General features: G+C 35.2%; 1 protein-coding gene across 3 annotated transcripts in view; it reads left to right on the top strand.

Moving 5' to 3' along the window:
- The window catches only part of PHF3 (PHD finger protein 3), an 83,311-nt gene that overhangs the window by 35,533 nt on the left and 27,366 nt on the right, over positions 1–20,412 (top strand). For 2 of the 3 annotated variants that reach the window (XM_012460896.2, XM_012460898.2), the window contains 3 exons: positions 5,983–6,144; positions 11,095–12,874; positions 18,626–18,932. In XM_012460896.2, the coding sequence (XP_012316319.2) occupies positions 5,983–6,144; positions 11,095–12,874; positions 18,626–18,932 (2,249 nt within the window). Of the gene's footprint in view, positions 1–4,837; positions 4,995–5,982; positions 6,145–11,094; positions 12,875–18,625; positions 18,933–20,412 lie in introns of those variants that run through there. The other variant, XM_064360932.1, reaches the window with a different exon arrangement.

Raw genomic sequence — 20,412 nt, 5'->3', positions numbered from 1 at the left:
ACAGACAAACTTAAAGACATACAATAAGACAGTATATAAATCCATAAAGTATTCAGGCTATTTTAGTAACCATGTTTCTTTTAAAAATCTGAAATTAGTGCTAGTGAGTTTTTATTGAGACTTAATATGAAGCTCTTTCCACTGTAAATAATCTATATTTTTGGAAAGTCATTTGATATCTGAGTAAAATGAATACACACACACACACACACACACACACACAGACACACACGTATATCATCTTTGACTCAGTGAATGTGTTTTAAAATGTATTATAAAGGAAGAGAGGAAAAAAGCATTATTTATAGCATTGTTTATAGTTTTTCTAATTAAGAACATGATATCTACAAGGATAAATTCATTCCCAAGTAGTTAATTTTATGTAACATATAACTTAATGGAGTGTATGATAGTTAATTTTATGTAACATACAACTTGATTGAGTGTATCATTCCTCAGCCTCTTTTTGGAGTAAATCTGTGACTCATCCGTGAAGGAAAGAACTCTCATCAGAGGGTGGCCAAATAGAGACTGGTGGTCTTCTACAGTGTTGACGGGAAAGCTGTAGGGGTTCTGTTAAGAGGAGGTATTCCCATATTTTTTTAAATTATACTTAAAAAACATGAGCCCTTTAAAATAGATGTCTAGCCTATATTGTTGTGATGCTACGCAGATATCCTGCTCTTTTCCCCCTCAAGTCTGATAGTTAATACCAACTTTGTAATAGAGGAAATAACTGACTTAGAAGTATAATAGTTGAGCTAATTTTGACGTTTGTGCTGCCTGTGTAATTAATGTATTCCAAATGTGAAGAGCTCCCCCCATTCCTGATTTGTAATTCTCCCCCTTTATATGGTATTAAAGCGATTTAAATAAATCTCTCTTGTTGAGCAGTGCAATAAATTTAACTCTGAATGGTTTGATTTTATTCTCTTTATCTCATTTGCCTCTTGTTTTCAAAAAGATAGGTTTAAATTAAATAGTCTGGAGTTAAAATTAGTATCAATGTCAGGAGGAATTCACTTAAGCAAGTTTAATTAGGGCAATTTGGAGTTGGGATGGGAAGAATTTTAATGTGATGTAATTTCTGAGTATGATCATGGATTTTATGCCAAAATTTCAAAACCCTTTGGGGTTAAATTTATTCCATTTCTTAACAGTAGGAATTGATTTAAATCACTTTAATACCACACAGAAGGGATAATTAAGGCAGGACTAGTAGGGAATTTTTCACATTTGTTATGTGATAATTATGCTGGCAGCACAAAGGTCAAACCCAGCTTAACTCCTTCTAAGTCAGTTATTTCCTCTATGATAAAGTTGACATTAAGTATCAGACTTAGGGGCAGGGGAATGAGAATGGCACCTAGTACCTAGTTCTGGAATGTAGGAGGGAGGAAAAAACATACTAGAGGTTCTTCTGTTGTTGGGTTTCTTACTCAACATGAGAGTTCTGGAAACTCTGAAGGCAACGTAGAGCTTGATTTAATGTAGAAATGGATTGAAGGATGTATGTTACCAGGAGGAGCAGGAGTTCAAAAAAAGATGCATGCTTGGAAATCTTCCCTTTGAGAAACATTGGATATTCACTCTTAGTTATCTTAATTGTAGACTGTTGACCAAGAAGATTTTCAGTGATAGAACCTCAAGGCATCACTTACCTTCCAAGTTATTTTCTAGCACATATAAACATAGTCAGATCTGTTGATTTTTTTCCTCTTCGGTTCCCTTCCTTCTCTCCACTTCCCTCCATTAAACTTAAAAGCGACTACAATTGTTGTCTTTCTTCGTTTACTTATTCTTAACCTTTTGTCATCTGATTCTCTGCTTTGTGTGCCAAACTAGTGGATTTTTCTACTTTATTTGTTCTCTGTATAGCAGTTAACCTTCCTGATTCCCACTACTTTGAAATTTTTGTGATGTTGCATTACCTTGATGCACCTTTTGCTTGATCTTTTTCCTTCATATCATCAATATATCAAAAAAGTAAAGTCAGTATTTTACTTCCAAATTTGTTCTTTCTAACTTCTCTCTTTGGTCAATAGAAATATTTTTTCTCACTCATCAAGGTTTAAATTCTCCCAATCCGTCTTTTCCCATAATTCTTTTATTCAGCACATGCTTTCTGGAATACCTACTATATACAAGATTGTTATTCTAGTTTCTGGGGATTCAGCCACAAATAAGAGACAAAGGTCTTTACTTGTGCAGCTTACACTCTAATGTAGAAGATCCTCAAACAGATACTTAATGTTACATAGAGAAACATTTTAAAGGATAAAGTATGTTAAGGATCTGTAAGCAGTAATGGAAATAAGTGCTGTTTTGCATAAGGTGGTTAGAGAAGGTTTCTCTGAGAGGGTGATAGTTAAGTAAAACTTCAATGAAGGGAAAGAGTGAGATATGGTTGTTTGGGAGAAGAGCCTTCATGCAGAGGGGATAGCAAGTGCAAAAGCCTGGAGATGGGCATATGCTTCCCTATGTTCAGGAAAAGCCATTGCGACTGGAGGAGAGTGAATCAGTAGGGGGAGGAGATGAAATCAGAGAAGTTGGCAGGAGAAGATCTTGTTATAGGACCCTGTGGGCCCTGGCTAGGATTTTGGACTTTATGTCTAAATACATTGGGTAGGTTTTAGAGGATTTTGAACAGAAGGATATTAATGTGATCTGACTTAATATTTTAGAGGGATCACAGTGATAACTGTGTGGAGAATAAACTGTGTCAGGGGAGAGGTGATGGCAGTAGAGAAACCTGGGATGCCAGGAGGCTGTTACAGTCTTGAAAGATGATGATGATTTGGGAGTGGAATGTTAGGTGGTCAGATGTGTGATAAATTTTCAGGATAAAGCTAGCAGAATATGCCGATAGCTTGGATTTGTCGGATGTGGGGAGAGGAGCTAAGGACATTTCTAGAGTTTTAGAATTGACCTAGGTGATTGGAGGTTCCGTTAATTGTGAATACCTTGGGAGGAACAGTTTTTTGAGGGAGATGGAGGATAGTCAGTTTGATAAAATAATCAGTGTTGATTATTTGATAAAATAATCAGTGTTTATTTTATCAAAAATTAGCATGTTAACTTTGAGGTACTTAACTAGATAACTTAATGAAGATGTCAGAATACACTTGTCTGAAGGTCTACCGTGAGTTTTGGGTTGGAGAAAATACCTATGGGAATCATTAGAGTATAGATGGACCTGGATAAGATCACCTTAGGGATGAGTGAGTGTGAAGGGATGAGTGAATATGAGTGTAGATAAATAAGAAACATGGGAGGACTGAACTGCTGGATCCTTCAATATGTAGATGTCTGCAGGAAGAGAAGGCTTTATCAAAGGCTGTTGACAAATGGCTAGGGAAATGGGAGGTTGAAATATCCCAGAAGTGAAGTGAAAAAAACAGATTCGAAAAGTGGAGAAGAATCAGTTATGTCAGATGCTGTTAGGATATGGGATAATTTAAAATCTGATAATTGGCCTTTGGATTTGACTTGCTAAATCCTGTTGATTCTGCTTTGTAATACAGCCCTAAAATTCATTACATGACTTTACTCCCTGTCAACAAATACTATTAATCAGGCTTTCCTCCTGGTCTGTTTTTCTATTTTGGATGGTTCTTTTTTCTCCTGTTTACCTTGTAGAATACATGCTCGTTATAGAAAACTTGGAAAACTCAGAGAAAGTATAATGAAGGTTAAACAACAACGGCAACAGCAAAATTCCTTACTCACCTTACAACTAAAGATAATCACTGATTGAACAGTTTGTTGCATGTTTCCTATTAGTTTATGCATCTTTGTAATGCATATATTATATACATGCTTTTATATAGAATTAATGAAAAGTAGTCCTAAAATTTTCATACTTAAAGGAACGTATTAGACTGTGATCTAATGTCAAAATTTTTTTGAAGCCAGGTGTGGTGGCTCATGCCTGTGATCCCAGCACTTTGGGAGGCTGAGGCGGGCAGATCACTTGAGGTCAGGAGTTGGAGACCAGCCTGGCCAACATGGCGAAACCCCGTCTCTACTAAAAATATGAAAATTAGCTGGGCGTGGTGGCACGCGCCTGTAATCCCAGCTACTTGGGAGGCTGAGGCAGGAGAATCGCTTGAACCTGGGAGGCGAAGGTTGCAGTGAGCCAAGATCCCACCACTGTACTACAGCTTGGGCGACAGACTGAGACTCCATCTCAAAACAAAAAAACTGAGACTTTGCCTCAAAGCAAACTAAACAAAACCAAAACAAAAAAAAAATTGAGAATTTATGTGAATGTGTGGCAACAAATATTGTATCATGGTGGAATAGCCTAATTGGACTTCCTACCTGTCATTACACAAATTATATCTTAAATTAATCCTGATTAATTTTTCTAAAGCATATTCTCTAAACTTTAAGTTCATAGTCTAATGGTTAAAAACATAGGCTCTATTTTTACCCTTACAAAACATGCATACAGCAGGAAATTTGGAAAACAGGAAAAAGTATATTCTTATCTGTTTATAGATAAGAATTACTGCCTGTGATTACTGGTATAATTTTCATCTGTTTCCTGCCAGTCTTGTTTTTTCTATCTAAGTATACATACGTGTGCATTTTATTTGTTTGTATGTTTCTAACAAGAACCACACTGTTTTCTGGTCAGCATTTTCTTCACAATCCATTCTTTCCTCTCTCTCTAAATTTATTTTGATCGAAGCATATGAGCAGTTTCGTGATTCTGTTTGTTGTCAAATTGCTCTTCAAAAAGATTGTGTCATTTAAAAGTAAACTTATGAAGAATTTTGTTCTTTTTAAATTTTAGGATAGACCACTATCTTGTTGAGCTCTTTTAAATGAAGTTCTACTTGGACACAAAGATGAGGACTAGATAACTCCTTGAGGTTCCTTCTAACCCCTAGGATGAAGATAATAACTAACATTTGTATAGTGCTCTAAAGTTTACAGAGTGAGTTCTCATACATCATCTCACATGATCCTCACAACAGCCCTGTGAGGTAGGTAGGACAGGTATTGTTATTCTCGTTTTAGAGGTAAAGAAACTGATAGAGAGGTTAAGTGACTTGATCAAGTTGTTTTTTTTTCTTTTTTTTTTTTTAATGTCTAGTAAGGATTTGATTCCAGACCTTCTGATCTAAATAATCACATTCTTTTTGGCAAGATTTCATACAACTGCACATTTAGAATTACTGATAGATGTTGGCTAGTTAAGTGGCATTTGTTCCATACAGAAATAAACCTAATGACAATATAATGCAGTGTTACTATTTCTTTGACTGTTCCTGAGTCGGTTTACATTCTTCCTCCATCCCACAAATTAAATACATGACTCTGTCTCTCTTTTGAGTAGGAGAAGGTAATGTAATTATATAGCTATATTAAACATCTATTCTCTTCAGCATTTGGGGGAAGGGGAAGTTACATTATGTTTTTCATTTGTTTTTCTCTCTTTTTAAAATTTTTTTTCCTTTTTTTTTTCTTTTGGTACCAGTCAAAAGTACATCTACATTGCTTACCTTCATATATGTAGCATAACGTCTCTAGTAGAGTATTGGGATCCCATTTAGAAGTAGAATTTTTTGATTCTATCATGAACCTAGAATCAAGCTTTTCAGGGTATGGAACTCTTGTACTACCTTAACCAAAATTGTGATACTTGAGTACTCTAGGTATGGTCACCTATGTCTTTCACAAGGGGTCAGCAAGTAATAAATGGAAGTGATATTTGAGGCCAAATCAGGAAACAGTATAGTATAGCTAATACTCTGTTTGACTAATTATCTTACAAGGTGGAAGTTTATAAAATTGACTTGATTTGGGAGTTTGGTAGTGGCAATTTCACGTGTTAGAAAATTTCACACTCTAGGTTTTCAAGAGATGTAGTATTACATTAAGACTATATCTCACAGTATTTTCTGTACTGCCTTTAATTTCCTAACATCCCTGATATTTTTAAAAATTAATTTTTGTTGTTTTTTTTTCTAGTTGTTGGTCTTGACGATATTATGGATGAAGGAGTTGTTAAAGAAGGTGGCAATGATACCATTGATGATGAAGAACTGATTTTACCTAACAGGAACTTAAGGGAAAAGGTAGAAGAAAATTCAGTGAGATCACCAAGAAAATCACCTCGTTTAATGGCACAAGGTAATCCTTTCAAAGAGGTCTAGCTAGAAAATCTGAGATATGGGGACAGATGTGTTAGGTTATAAACCTGCTGAGCAGAAATCATATTTTCTTGATGTTTTACTAATCCAGTTGTTTTGATGACAATCAGTTTTGAGATCATAACAATTTGTTTTATAAATTTATAGTACCCACCAGCCCACTACCCTTTTCTCCTTCCCCAGAGGAAACCACTAGTAACTCTTTCAGCTGGTTTAATTTTTGTGTATGTCTGTGTTTACCTTTATATCTCTAGATAACATGCATATGTTGCTGTTTTTTATTTATTCTGATTTATTATTCATCCATTGATTGGCCACTCTGGATAATTTTCTTTCTACTACTAGTCCTCACGGTGAAAAAGAACATCTTTTTCACTTTTCCAGTATATAATTTTGTTAGATCAATGGTAATTATGTTACTATGAGTGATACGCTATTAGAGAAGATCCGTTTGATAAACCACAGTTACTGTTCTTGTGTAACTTCTTGTCTTTCTGATTTGTTTTTGTTTCTCATTTGCTTAGTTTAGTGTATACATACCAGTAGTTATACTTCAACTGCTCTGCCAGTTGTCTAAATCTACCCTAGAGATATTGTGCATTTCAGGCATTCTGTCATATTCATTTTATTGAAAATACCTCTTGGAACCTTCTGATTCCCTCCTATGTAGACAGAATCCTGTTAGTCCTGTAAGGCTGATGCAAAGCTGTTCAGGGATCTCCCTTTACCATTTCTTCTGGAAGTCTGTACTTTGTGTTTTTGTTGTAGTTTCTATTTCCTCTTTCTGGATTCAGTTTTTTCATTTTGGTGATGCACCTCTTCCAGTAGTTTTGTGAGAAGAAGGAGTGTGAGATACACTTTTTAAACCTTGTATGTTTACCTTGTATGTAATCTGTTCTCATACTGGAATCATGGTCTTGTTGGACATAAAACTCAAGGTTGCAAATCATTTTGCTTCTGCAATTCTGAAGGTGTTGCTTTATTTTTTCTAACTTCAGAGTTGTTGAGAAGTTTATTTTGATTTTTTTTTGTGTGTGGAGGAGTGTATGTTACCTGATTTCTTCCGGAAGTTTGTGGAATCTTTCTCTTCAGCTCTGGTGTTTTGATATTTCATGATATGTATTGGTTTTGGTGTATTTTGTGTATGGAGCTTAAGACACTTAGTAGATCACCTTAGTCTGAAAAATGTTATTGTTCAATTCTGGGAAAAGTTTTCGAATTATTTCATCATTAATTCCTCTCTTTATTTTCTTAGCTCTTGAGTTCTAGAACCTTTATTATTTGTCATGTAACAGGGACTCGCCCATTTTATTTTGCCTATTTCCCACCTCTGTAATTTTTCTTTTACGTGCTTAAATTTTCTCATATTTATCCTCCAACCTTTCAATCAGGTTTTGTACTTCTGATTCTTAAATATTTTTTTTGTTATGTTGAGAATGGTTCTTTCTGTAGCTTTCTATTGATGTTTCATGGATGTAGCATCTTCTTTTGTCTTTATTAAGATAGTAATAGCCTTTAAACAGTTTTTATCTCCTTTAGTAGTTTCTGAATTCTACATGTTGCATTATTGTAAAAAAAATTTTTTTAAAGTTTTTGGCCTCTATCATTCCTAGAGCCTTTCCTGAAATGTCTGACCCTTGATTATTGTTCATGTTTAAGGGTAGGGAACTAAAATTATGAAATTTCTAAGTGTGGGAATTGGGTTTTAGCAGCTCTGAGCATCAGTATATAATAATCTGGCTGTACTGTTATTTGGTAGAACCCCTCATACCAGAATTTAGGTAATTTTCCCTAGGCATATTAGATTGCTAGTATATTATAGAAGCCTGTAAGGGAAACTTACTGGGGTTTCTCAACTTTCAATGTATACAAATTCACTTAATCTTAAAATTTCAGTTTACTTCACAGCCAGTCTCAACTGTGCCTCATGTTCCTTAGCCTAGAAACCTTGCTTTACTATCTCCACAGAATAAGCTACCAGTTTTGGCTCAGGACTACGGAAGAGAAGTTGCCCAGCAAATGGAATAGGGGAAAGAGGGGTCTAGGAATTTAACTGCTTCTTTTAAGGAGCTTTCAATTCTTCCAACTATTAACCGTTTGTCTTCACTCCCACTTTAGAATCGTCTGGAACCACCAATTCTTAAGGCTTTTCTGGTGTTAATGGTGGTAGTTTTTGCCAACACTGCCAGCATAGTGTTTGTTATTTTTGGGTCTCTTATATCAATTACTTGATAATCAACTCTTTTTGGTTTCCAATATTTGCTGCTGGTTTTTTCTGTCTCGTTCTTCCTTGCCTTTTGGATTTTACAAAAAATATCCTGCTGTTAAAACTTCAGTAGGGTTTTAAAAAGTGAATAAATTTAGATGCATGTATTTATTTCATCATCTCTTACTTGATTTATGTTTTTAATACATTTTGAAAGTCAGTTATTTGGTATAGATTTGTGACTTTGAGAAATGAAAAGAATAGAATGAACATTGTAGGAAAATAATGATAACTTTTTGCCTATAGAGTCAGGCTTCAAACTAAAGCAGTTAATACTTAGAGGAGAAAAAGTGACTTTAGCTTTTACTTAATAAATTGCTTACTATTGGAAAACCTTTTTTTATCTGAATATCCTTCACAGTTGAATATACTGTCCCTTTGTCACTTTTAGCAACCACTTGAGTGTTAAAAGATCTTTATTGGCTGGGCGCGGTGGCTCACGCCTATAATCCCAGCACTTTGGGAGGCCGAGGCAAGTGGATCATGACGTCAAGGGATCGAGACCATCCTGGTCAACATGGTGAAACCCCGTCTGTACTAAAAATACAAAAAATTAGCTGGGCATGGTGGCGCGTGCCTATAATCCCAGCTACTCAGGAGGCTGAAGCAGGAGAATTGCCTGAACCCAGGAAGCGGAGGTTGCAGTGAGCCGAGATCGCGCCATTGCACTCCAGCCTGGGTAACAAGAGCGAAACTCCGTCTCAGGGGGAAAAAAAAAATCTTTATCAATGTGTAGTAAGTGTTAAAAGCCTTGATTTGTTTCATTTCAAGGATGAATAAAATAGAGCTGTAAATTTAATCTGTCTTCAAAGCTTTAAAAATTACCTAAATATTGAAACAAAGCTTTATTAAAATTTTAGGTATTTAAAAAAATTATATAACTGAACATGTGATAAATGGTTCATAATCCACCAAATAATTTTTAAAAGTTATTAAGTACTTAACCAAATACTCAGATACTTTGTTAAGTCCTAGGGGAATTTGAAAGGGGTCTCTAAGATTAGGATGACTATATAATTTATTGTTCAAATTGAGTATACTTTTGAGAATGACAAGTGTGCTATTAATAATAACATCAGAACTACAAGGAGCACCTGGACATTTACCTTTTTTTTTTTTTTTTTTTTTTTTTGAGACGGAGTCTCGCTCTTGTTACCCAGGCTGGAGTGCAATGGCGCGATCTCGGCTCACCGCAACCTCCGCCTCCTGGGTTCAGGCAATTCTCCTGCCTCAGCCTCCTGAGTAGCTGGGATTACAGGCACGCGCCACCGTGCCCAGCTAATTTTTTTGTATTAATAGAGACGGGGTTTCACAATGTTGACCAGGATGGTCTCGATCTCTCGACCTCGTGATCCACCCGCCTCGGCCTCCCAAAGTGCTGGGATTACAGGCTTGAGCCACCGCGCCCGGCCGACATTTACCTTTTTAAAGATTCTCACAGTTCAGTGATAAATGACAAATTTGGTTTGTGGGTTATTCTTGTATAGTGAGTTATTTAGCTCTCTTTCTTTTTAGTTCTTTTTACTTTGTATTTCTCCTTTCTCCTTTCTCCTGATACAAGGGGATGTATCAGAATAGGGAAAGGAGACTTTTCATTTAATAGACTATTAGGAGCATTGTATGGGAAGCTTTTAAATTTTCTTCATGCTTATTTATCTCTGATACATTTTCTTGGTTTAAGTCTTTTAAATTGTGTTAATTTTTTGATGATCTGTGTGTGGTACTCTAACGTAGATGTAATTTCTTCTCTTTTTTGAGACGGAGTCTTGCCCTGTTGCCAGGCTGGGGTGCAGTGGCACAATCTTGGCTCACTGCACCTTCCGCCTCCAAGGTTCAAGTGATTGTCCTACCTTAGCCTCAGAAGTAGCTGGGACTACAGGTGCATGCCACCACACCTGGCTAATTTTTTTTTTGTGTGTATATATATATATACACACAAATATATATATATATATCTATATATATTTTTTTTTTTTTAGTAGAGACAGGGTTTTGACATGTTGGCCAGGATGGTGTCAATCTCTTGACCTCATGATCCACCCGTCTCGGCCTCCCAAAGTGCTGGGATTATAGGCGTTAGCCATGGTGGCCGGCCTGTAGATGTCATTTCTTAGGAATAACTTTAATGCTAAAATGATGATCTAAGAGAAGACCATCGATAAAGGATTTAGAGTTAGTTTGAGGCTCTATCTTGAAACTCACACAGATGTTGTTTTGTATTAGGTTTTTAGTTCAGATTTCATTAGCACTGGAATTGATTTGGTTTTATAAATTTAGAAATATTTAATATTTAAAAATGCATGATGGTCTTGTTTTAATACGGGCTTTAAGGGTAAAGGAAGCTCATTTTACTTACTTTACTCTCAGGTTACTTTTTATGGAAGAGAGATTTGATGAAAATGTTTCTTGTCATAAGGTATAATATTAGTCTGAATTTTATAGAGGCCTTCCCTTCTGCTAGAATTCAGAGAACTTCAATAAATAAAAAAATTTGACATGTTAATATATGTATTATATGATCACCATTATGAGTACTATTCAGTACATTTTTGTTGAGCAAATTATAGCTCAGAATAAAGAAGTGATATATTATAAATTGTACTGGAATAAAAGCACATGACAAAATAGCTAAGTATTTTTATTTATCTTTTTCCCCTGTGATAGAACAAGTAAGAAGTTTGCGACAGAGCACTATTGCCAAGCGTTCAAATGCAGCACCATTAAGTAACACCAAAAAAGCATCTGGAAAGACTGTATCTACCCCTAAAGCAGGAGTGAAACAACCAGAAAGGAGTCAGGTTAAAGAAGAAGTTTGTACATCACTGAAACCTGAGTACCATAAGGAGAATAGAAGGAGCAGCCGAAATAGCGGACAAATTGAAGTGGTACCCGAAGTATCAGTGTCTTCAAGTCATTCTTCAGTGTCATCTTGTCTTGAAATGAAGGATGAAGCTGGATTAGATTCTAAGCATAAGTGTAATAATCAGGGAGAAGCAGATGTGCCATCTCATGAATTAAATTGTTCACCTCTTTCGGAGACTTGTGTTACTATTGGAGAAAAGAAAAATGAAGCTCTGATGGAATGTAAAGCTAAGCCTGTTGGTAGCCCATTGTTTCAATTTTCAGATAAAGAAGAACATGAACAGAATGATTCCATTTCAGGTAAAATGGATGAGAATGTTGTTGAAGAAATGATAGCAACAAGAAAAGTTGAACAGGAATCAAAGGAGTCAGTGAAATTATCCCGTGAAGAAGACCACATTCTTGAGGATCCTGGATCTTCTAGTATTTCTGGTGATGCTGTTTGTACAAATCCAAATGAGACAGAAAACCTTGTAGGTTTGCCTAGTTGTGTGGATGAAGTAACTGAATGTAATTTGGAATTGAAGGATACCATGGATATTGCTGATAAAGCTGAGAACACCCTTGAAAGAAATAAAATTGAACCATTGGGTTCTTGTGGAGATGCAGAGTCTAATAGGCAGTTGGAGAGCACTGAGTTGAATAAATCAAACTTAGAGGTGGTTGATACTAGTGCTTTTGAACCAGAAAGTAATATTTTAGAAAATGCTGTTTGTGATGTGCCTGACCAAAATTCAAAACAGTTGAATGCTGTAGGAAGTACTAAAATAGAGTCCCATGAAACAGCAAGCCTTCAGGATGACAGAAACAGCCAGTCAAGTAGTATTTCTTACTTAGAGTCAAAAAGTGTAAAACCCAAACATACAAAACCTGTAATTCATTCTAAGCAAAACATGACTACAGATACTCCGAAGAAAACTGTTGCAGCAAAGTATGAAGTAATGCATAGCAAAACTAAAGTTAATGTCAAAAGTGTGAAACGAAATACTGATGAACTAGAATCTCAGCAAAATTTTCATAGGCCAGTCAAAGTCAGAAAAAAACAAGTTGATAAGGAGCCAAAGATTCAGAGTTGCAATTCTGGGGTTAAATCTGTGAAAAACCAAGCTCATTCTGTATTGAAAAAAACATTACAGGATCAAACTTTAGTACAGATTTTCAAGCCCTTGACTCACTCTTTGAGTGATAAGCCACATGCTCATCCTGTTTGCTTGAAAGAATCTCATCATCCTGCACAAACTGGACATTTAGCACATTCCAGCCAGAAACAGTGTCATAAACCTCAGCAACAGGCCCCAGCAATGAAAACCAATAGTTACGTGAAGGAAGAGCTTGAACACCCAGGCATTGAGCATTTTAAGGAGGAAGATAAACTGAAACTGAAAAAACCTGAGAAGAACCTACAACCCCGCCAAAGAAGAAGCAGCAAAAGTTTTTCTTTAGATGAGCCACCATTGTTCATTCCAGACAATATAGCTACCATAAAAAGAGAAGGCTCTGATCATAGCTCTTCATTTGAAAGCAAATATATGTGGACTCCCAGCAAGCAGTGTGGGTTTTGCAAAAAACCCCATGGCAACAGGTGTGTGTGTTTGTGTGTATGAGTGATGTGTTGAAGAGAAATTGAAGAGAAACTGCTTTTTGAGGGGTGGGATTAATGTGAGAATTTTTTTATAGACAAATCATTTGATACCTAGAGACTTGTACAAAACAAAGTCTTGAAGAGAAATTGCTTTTTTGGGGGTGGGATTAATGTGAGAATTTTTTTATAGACAATTATTTGATACACAGAGACTTGTGCAGAAACAAAAAGCTTCATCAGTCTTGGATAAATGATAGAAAGATGGATGTACTGAATTTACAAATAAATTATTCTAGAACATTTAAAAAAGCATAATCTGGTCAACAGCTGACGTACATGGAAATATTTTGTCATTGTCACAGGTTAGACGGTGTAATATAGCCACTGCATGTACAAAAAAAGCCAAATACTTTCTGGTAATTAGAAACTTGTTATGCTGCTTTGGGTCTGTAAGTTACATATTATTTCTTCGGTGTGGGAAGAGCTAGTAATAAAGTATGAAGGTCATAATGGAAATTTTTCTTTTGCAGTTTTTTTTTTCTTAAAGTGAAACACATTAAAGACTTAATACCACCATTTCATAACCATCAAACTTCAGCTTGCAGTGGAATTTGGTAGCTAAACAATTGTTAGATTACCCAGGTGAATTTTGTATGTAACATGGAGTAGAGTGAAAACATATATTTCTTTTTTTTAATGTTTTAATGTTTTCAATAATTTTTTGTGAATTCTAATCTTTTTAAAATTTTAGAGATGATTTTAGCACTAATTTTCATCATTCTTTTTAGCATTCAGTGATTTGTAGTTTTATGACACTGCACCCTCCCAATCCCCAATGTGTTTTTTTGCTAGCTTTTTAAGAAAAGGAAAGCAAGAGATGAAGTGGAGTTGGCAGCTACAAGATTATCGTGTTCAAGTGTTCATATTGCTGTTGGAACTTCTATCAACGCTAATATGATAACATCATTTTTATACTGTATAAGAATATAGTATCTTTATTCATGAAAGTGTGTGTTAGAGTGATTTTCTCCAGCACTATCTTACTACATAAAAGTGAAACTCTTCAGGGAGGGACAATTTAGTAAAGTATGTTGTAACATATTTTGGTGGTGGTAGGATGATTAGGGAGTTTGGAAAGGAGATGTTGGGGCTGTTGTGTACAATTAGGTGTTATGTCAAAGTATTTCTTCCTTTATGATCTAGCCCATGGCCTATTTTTAGTGTCAGGGGTTAGTTTATAACAATATATTCGAGTTTTTAAAAGTTGTCACATTGCTACATTCGCTCTTATATGCTCTTAATTATATGGTTTTTAATTTAAAATGCCTTACTCTGCTGGGCGCGGTGTTGCACACCTGTAATCCCAGTACTTTGGGAGGCCGAGGTGGGCTGTGAGCAGATCACTTGAGGTCAGGAGTTCGAGGCCAACGTGGCCAACATAATAAAACCCTGTCTCTACCAAAAATACAGAAGTTAGCTGGGCATGCTGGGGCATGACTGGAATTCCAGCTACTTGGAATCACTTGAACCTGGGAAGTGGAGGTTGCATGAGCTGAGATCGAGCCACTGCACTCCAGCTGCCTGACAAAGTGAGACTGTCTCCCCAAAACTAACTAAATAAATAAAATGCCTTACTCAGATGTTCTAAAGTGATCCTGCTGTTTTCAGGCCAAAAAGAATTAAGAGTGAGGTGTGCTTTTAAGAGCTCCCTTAAACCACCAGGCTTTTTCTCTCTGCCAGAATCTTTAAATTATCATACTGTCACGTGGACAGAGAGATGGAATAGGAGCCTTAAGTAAATGAATTTCTGAAATGAAACTTTGGCATAGAGTTGGAAGCCATGTTAGTAAGTTGTAATGTAACTTACTTTGTAGATAAACTTCCAGTCTAGTCTTCAGGAGTTTCCCCAGATTTTTAAATGATGACTCTTGCATCACCAACGTTTAATAGTTAATTTTCCTAAATTGAAGAGTAGGTGTTAGTCCCTTTGTTGTTGTTTATCTTCTGCCACCTTTTGGATCTACTGTATAGGATCTAGAGTTTTTAGAATGTTAGGTGCGTAGGGATTTTGGATTCATACTCTCTAATTGATCTGAATAGTATATATTAACATTGGAAACCATTTTGGAAGCAGCATTTTCGATTTCTTTAAAAAGCCTATGTAATTGATTGTTTTTTTTTTCTTTTATTTTTTGAGACTGTCTCACTTTGTCGCCCAGGCTGGAGTGCAGTGGCGCCATCTTGGCTCATTGCAACCTCCGCCTCCTGAGTTAAAGTGATTCTCCTGCCTTAGCCTCCTAAGTAGCTGGGATTACAGACAAGGGCCACCACGCCTGGATAGTTTTTTGTATTTTTTTTTTGGTAGAGATGGGGTTTCACTATTTTGGCCAGGCTGGTCTGGAACTCCGGACCTCAGGTGATCCGCCCACCTCAGCCTTCCAAAGTGCTTGGATTACAGGCATGAGCCACTGCTTGTTTTTTGTACATATTAACTAGCCTTCACTACTACTGTGATCCTACCGCTTTGATATATTGTGCTTATGTACATTTCCTTTACTCAGAAAATGCACGTGTCATGCAGCATGTAATTTTCCTATTTTAATCCTTATGTAAGAATTTAAATCCTTATTAGAAAGGGCATGTTTTGAAATAATTTTGATCCTTTGATTTCATGTGCTAGATATGTTGAAAGCTGTTAATATAACATATTTTCTGGCACTTGGAACAGCTTTGCTTCTGTAAAGACTGTATTAACTTTATCATTTTGCATATTGTAGCTGAAGTTAGCTTCCTTGTGTGTGCTCCCAGGTGGAATTTATATTTTGTAATATTGCTATTTATGTCATGCCTAGATATGATTCTGACCATAAGCAACTTCTATACTTATCCTAAAGACAGTAGACTCTTAAAGAATCAACATATCATTCTAGGTTTTGATTGCTTCCATTTATTTATCTTCCTGATTCAGCCTTATACCAAAGGTACATGATTTTAAAGACTAGATTATTTAATCCTCTGATTTTTTAAGTTAATGTGGCTTTTGAACTTCTTTTAAACATAAGCCAGTTGGCATTTTGTAAGGAGGAAGTCTTAGTTTTTTTCATATTATGTATCTTGTGGTTTCAGATGCTTGAGTTTTTAGTTCGCATTATACTTTCATGGCACCAATTGTAGAAGATTAGTATATCAGATAATATTTAAAAAACAACAAACTTAGAAAATGGATTTATAGCTTTGAAACAAAACTTCCGAGAAGACATTTTCTTCTAGAACATTTGATTCTATTTTTCTCTGCAGATTAGATTGTTAGTAACAAAAATGATTTAATGTTTATGTGAAATAGAATTCTTTCATCTTAGAAAAGTGAGTACGCGCATGTGCGTCTCTCTCTCTCTCTTTTTAAAAAAAATTGACCATAAGCACCTTCTATACATATCCTAAAGACAGTAATTTTTTTTTTTTTTTGAGTTGGAGTCTTGCTCTGTCAGGCTGGAGTGTAGTGGTGTGTACTTCCATGTTTTAGACCTCAAAAGTGATCCATATATACATTTTTGGTTATCAGTTTCATTTTAAGTAAATTTATCTCTAGGACGTGGAAATTTTTGTCAAGGTCATTTTTTTCTTGATTTCTCAGAAAATTTTATGTAACTTTTTAACCTAAAATATAAACTTAAGATACATCTGTAGATGGCACTAGAGTTTTGCTTTTCATAGCCTCTCAAGTTTGAATAAGACATTGCCAAAGTAAACTTGAAATGAGGCTTATTGAAATAGTTGCTTGATAAAGTTTATGATCCTTAAACCACTCTTTCCTGGTTGTCAAATAAAAATTGAAAATTCCTTAATATGTGTTTTATATTTTGTCCTTTAGGTTTGGATTTAGGACAAGAACATGATTTGTACTGTGGGTTTTTAAGTCATGTGTCACTGAAACTATCCCAAACTTGCTTTGAAGAAATCTTAATGTACCTTTGATTGTGGAAGTAAAGGGAAATCAGTAGCTTTCCTTCAGTATTTCAGAAGTATTCACGTTAGACAGTCGCTTTCAAGAAATAGCAGTTAACCTATTAGGAAAGCTACAATGCTCATTACAAATAATCTTATCTTTAATATTTTAACTTTGCAACCTGAAGTCGAAGAACTTTCAAACACCTGCATTTCAAACTTTATTCCCCTTTTGCTAGAATATCTGTATCATTATGGGCCCATCAAAAGTCTCAAACCTGGAAGAATTCTTTCTGTCTTGCAAATGTATGTTACATGTGAAAGTTTTCTTTCTTGTCAACCCCAAATATTCTTTATTATTTTTTTCAAACCAAATGAATCCCTAGGAAGATGAGGACTTAACCTGATAAAGCTAGCACAGGCATTACCAGCAAGGATAAAGAATGATAAATTACAGATGTGATGAAGTCAAGTCTCACAGCATAGCAGTGGTTTTATACACAATAGGCACATGAGGAAGTCGAAAAGGAAGTGTTGCTACTGAGGAATAAGGTGTTTGGCAAGAGTTTTTGAAAACACTCTAAGGATTATAAGTCACTGTTGCAGTTTTTACAGTTGTAACATTACAACAGGACCTCTGGTGTATTTTAAGTTGGCCTTATCACCTAGTGTATTACCTTCAGTATCCTCTGTCTTGGACTACAGCTTTTTGAAAGGAGTTTGGCACTATTGGTAGTGCACTTTTATCAAAATCAGTAGCACAGTCTTTAGATTATTAAAGTACATACCTAAATTTTTCTAAGTCCAAGCATATTGTAACTTGCTAGCCTGAAGAAGAAAGACAAAGTTAGGATGATTGTTTTAGCATTGCAGCTTTCCTAACAAGGGTTAAAAAGCACGTAAATTGAATTGCTGTGTATATATCTCATTTGCCATTATTTTAAGTAGTTATTGATACTCCTTTTTAAGTGGGAAGATAGAAGCTCTTTTAGAGTCATAAATCTCACATCCCTTTTCCTGTTGATTAGTGAAGTTACTACTTAGCTAAAAGACAATGAAGGGAAAACTTTTATAGGGAGATTGGAGATTGAATCCAACCCAAATACTAATATTTTTATGTTAGGATATTGATCTTTATTTGGAAAAACAAGTTTATCTAAAACACGTCATTAGTAGGGAAGTCCTTTGAACTTCAACGTACAGTAAAAGATTCTTTAGGTAAGTCAGTGTGACACCATGACCAGAATGTTTTGAGGTTACCTAGTTAAGGTGGTTAATACACAGTTTGAGAGGTGCCATCTTGTTAGTTTTTGAGTTCCGTTTTTGTTGCTATTGTTTTATCTTTTATTTAAAATGATTTGTTGGATAAACAATTCTTCCCAATTTTATGTATGATTTCAAGTCTGTAATGAGGTAGCTGTAACTTTGATGGATTGTCTGTGATGAAATATTACTGAGATCTTATAACCCTTCTCAATGGGGAAATACATTGTTAGTCTATACTTTGTTATTCTTTATACTATTCTAGACTGACAAAGGCCAGTTTCTTTTCTTCTGTTTATTGTCCCCTCCCTCCCCTAGCATTTTCTCATTCATACCAGAAAGGAAATAATTGAGGTCTTAAAAGGTATCATTTTAATAGAATATTATTTTGAAAACTTGGTGTATGTTGAACTTAAGGAATGGATAGAGTTAGAAAACATGCAAAGTTTCAGAAAATCAAATATTGAAAATTTAGCCTTATTTTTGACATTGATTTTCTTCTTAAAAAAAGGTATCAAAGTTTTTTGGTGTTTTGTTTTCCAGGTTTATGGTTGGCTGTGGGAGATGTGATGACTGGTTTCATGGTGATTGTGTTGGGTTAAGTCTTTCTCAAGCACAACAAATGGGCGAGGAAGACAAAGAATATGTCTGTGTAAAGTGTTGTGCTGAAGAAGACAAAAAGACTGAAGTATTAGATCCAGATATTTTGGAAAACCAAACTACAGTTGAAGTCCATAGTGAAGATAAAACAATGGATTGTGAAAAGCTTGGATTATCAAAACACACAACAAATGATAGAACCAAATATATAGATGATACAGTGAAGCACAAGGTCAAAATTTTAAAACGGGTGAGCTCTTCATTAATGCATTATTTTGTTTATTTAAGAGCTTTTAGTATGGACTGACTGCAGTAATTTTGAAATTTCTCATTAAAAGTTTTAATGTTCTTTTACATTTTTAAATTCATTTTTCCATAAAAGTGAATAGGCTTTTATTTAAATTTTTTTGGCAATCTTGGTGAAACCAGATAGTGACTTTTAGAATATGTATGTCTTATCTCATCTCTTGTAGTCTCTTATGCTATTTCTAGCCTCTAGCTTGGTACTTGAATTTTCTGTTGTAGGGTGTGTGTGAATCTTGTGGCTTTAAGTGTAAATTGTGCTTGCTAATTTTTTTTTATTGTACTTTATTTTCTGGGGTACATGTGCAGATCGTGCAAGATTGTTGGATAGTTACATTCATGGCAAGGTGGTTTGCTGCATCCATCCTCCCATCACCTGTATCTGACATTTCTCCCCCACATTATTCCTCCCCACCCTCCTTTCAACTGTCCCTCCCCTAGCTCCCCACAACAGACCACAAGCTTGCTAAGCTTTTTTTTTTTTAAAAAGCTTTTCAATTCATAAATATCTACTAGCCCTTTGATCATTTGGGATTATTTTTTGACTACCTTCTGAAAGTATTTTCTAAATAGAAATTTCAAGATATTTAGGCTTTAATAGGAGAAATGTATAAAGGACACAGCATTTTATCTGATTAAATTTTCTTGTCTCATTGTCTACCTTTTTATTACCTATCAATTTTTTAATCATTAATTTGTTATTCTTAAAGAATACTTTTAGAGAGGAAACACAGTGGCAACAAATGTATGTGAGTAGGCAAGTATAATCCAAAACACAAAGAACATGAATTTTGGAGTTGGAACTTTGGAAATCTTTTAGTCCAACCATTTTGATTTATTAATATGCCCTATAACATTTCTAGGAAGTGATTCTCTAGTTTCTGTCTGAAATCCATTGCAAAGGGATACATCTTCATTTTTAAGCATCTCTAATTGTTAGAAAGTTCATCAGTTTGAGCTGAAGTTTGCATCCCTGAATTAAAGGCTCCTTGTTAAAACTAATTTCTGTACAACATGATATGGAAGTTAATTTAGGTTGAAGAGCATGAGCATGTGTTCTCCAGAATCTTACATATTATTTACAAATCCATTTCTTTCAGGCAATCTTTGTATGACAAATCTGGATTAAGTTCCAGTTTGCCATATCCTTGTGGCATCGAATATTTTTTGTCTCTCAAGACTTTCTGAGAATCAGATTCTGTCCCTCTGATACATGTTATTACTTTGTTGATGTGATCATCAAAGTAATTGATAATATGGATCTGAGAGCCACAGTAAGAACAGTTTATAGCATGCCTTTGGAAAACTTCTATTTATTATTAACTAGCATTAATAATCACCTCTGTGTACAACTTCTTGGCCATTTAGAAGTATAGCTCATTGTATTGTCTAGTAGCTAAGTTGTCTCTATCTTGCTTAAAAAGATA

Source organism: Aotus nancymaae, unplaced genomic scaffold, assembly GCF_030222135.1.
Source record: "Aotus nancymaae isolate 86718 unplaced genomic scaffold, 86718_ANA_hifiasm-v0.15.2.pri h1tg000040l, whole genome shotgun sequence".
NCBI classification, from domain to species: Eukaryota; Metazoa; Chordata; class Mammalia; order Primates; family Aotidae; genus Aotus; species Aotus nancymaae.
This window is presented reverse-complemented; position numbering and strand designations above follow the sequence as displayed.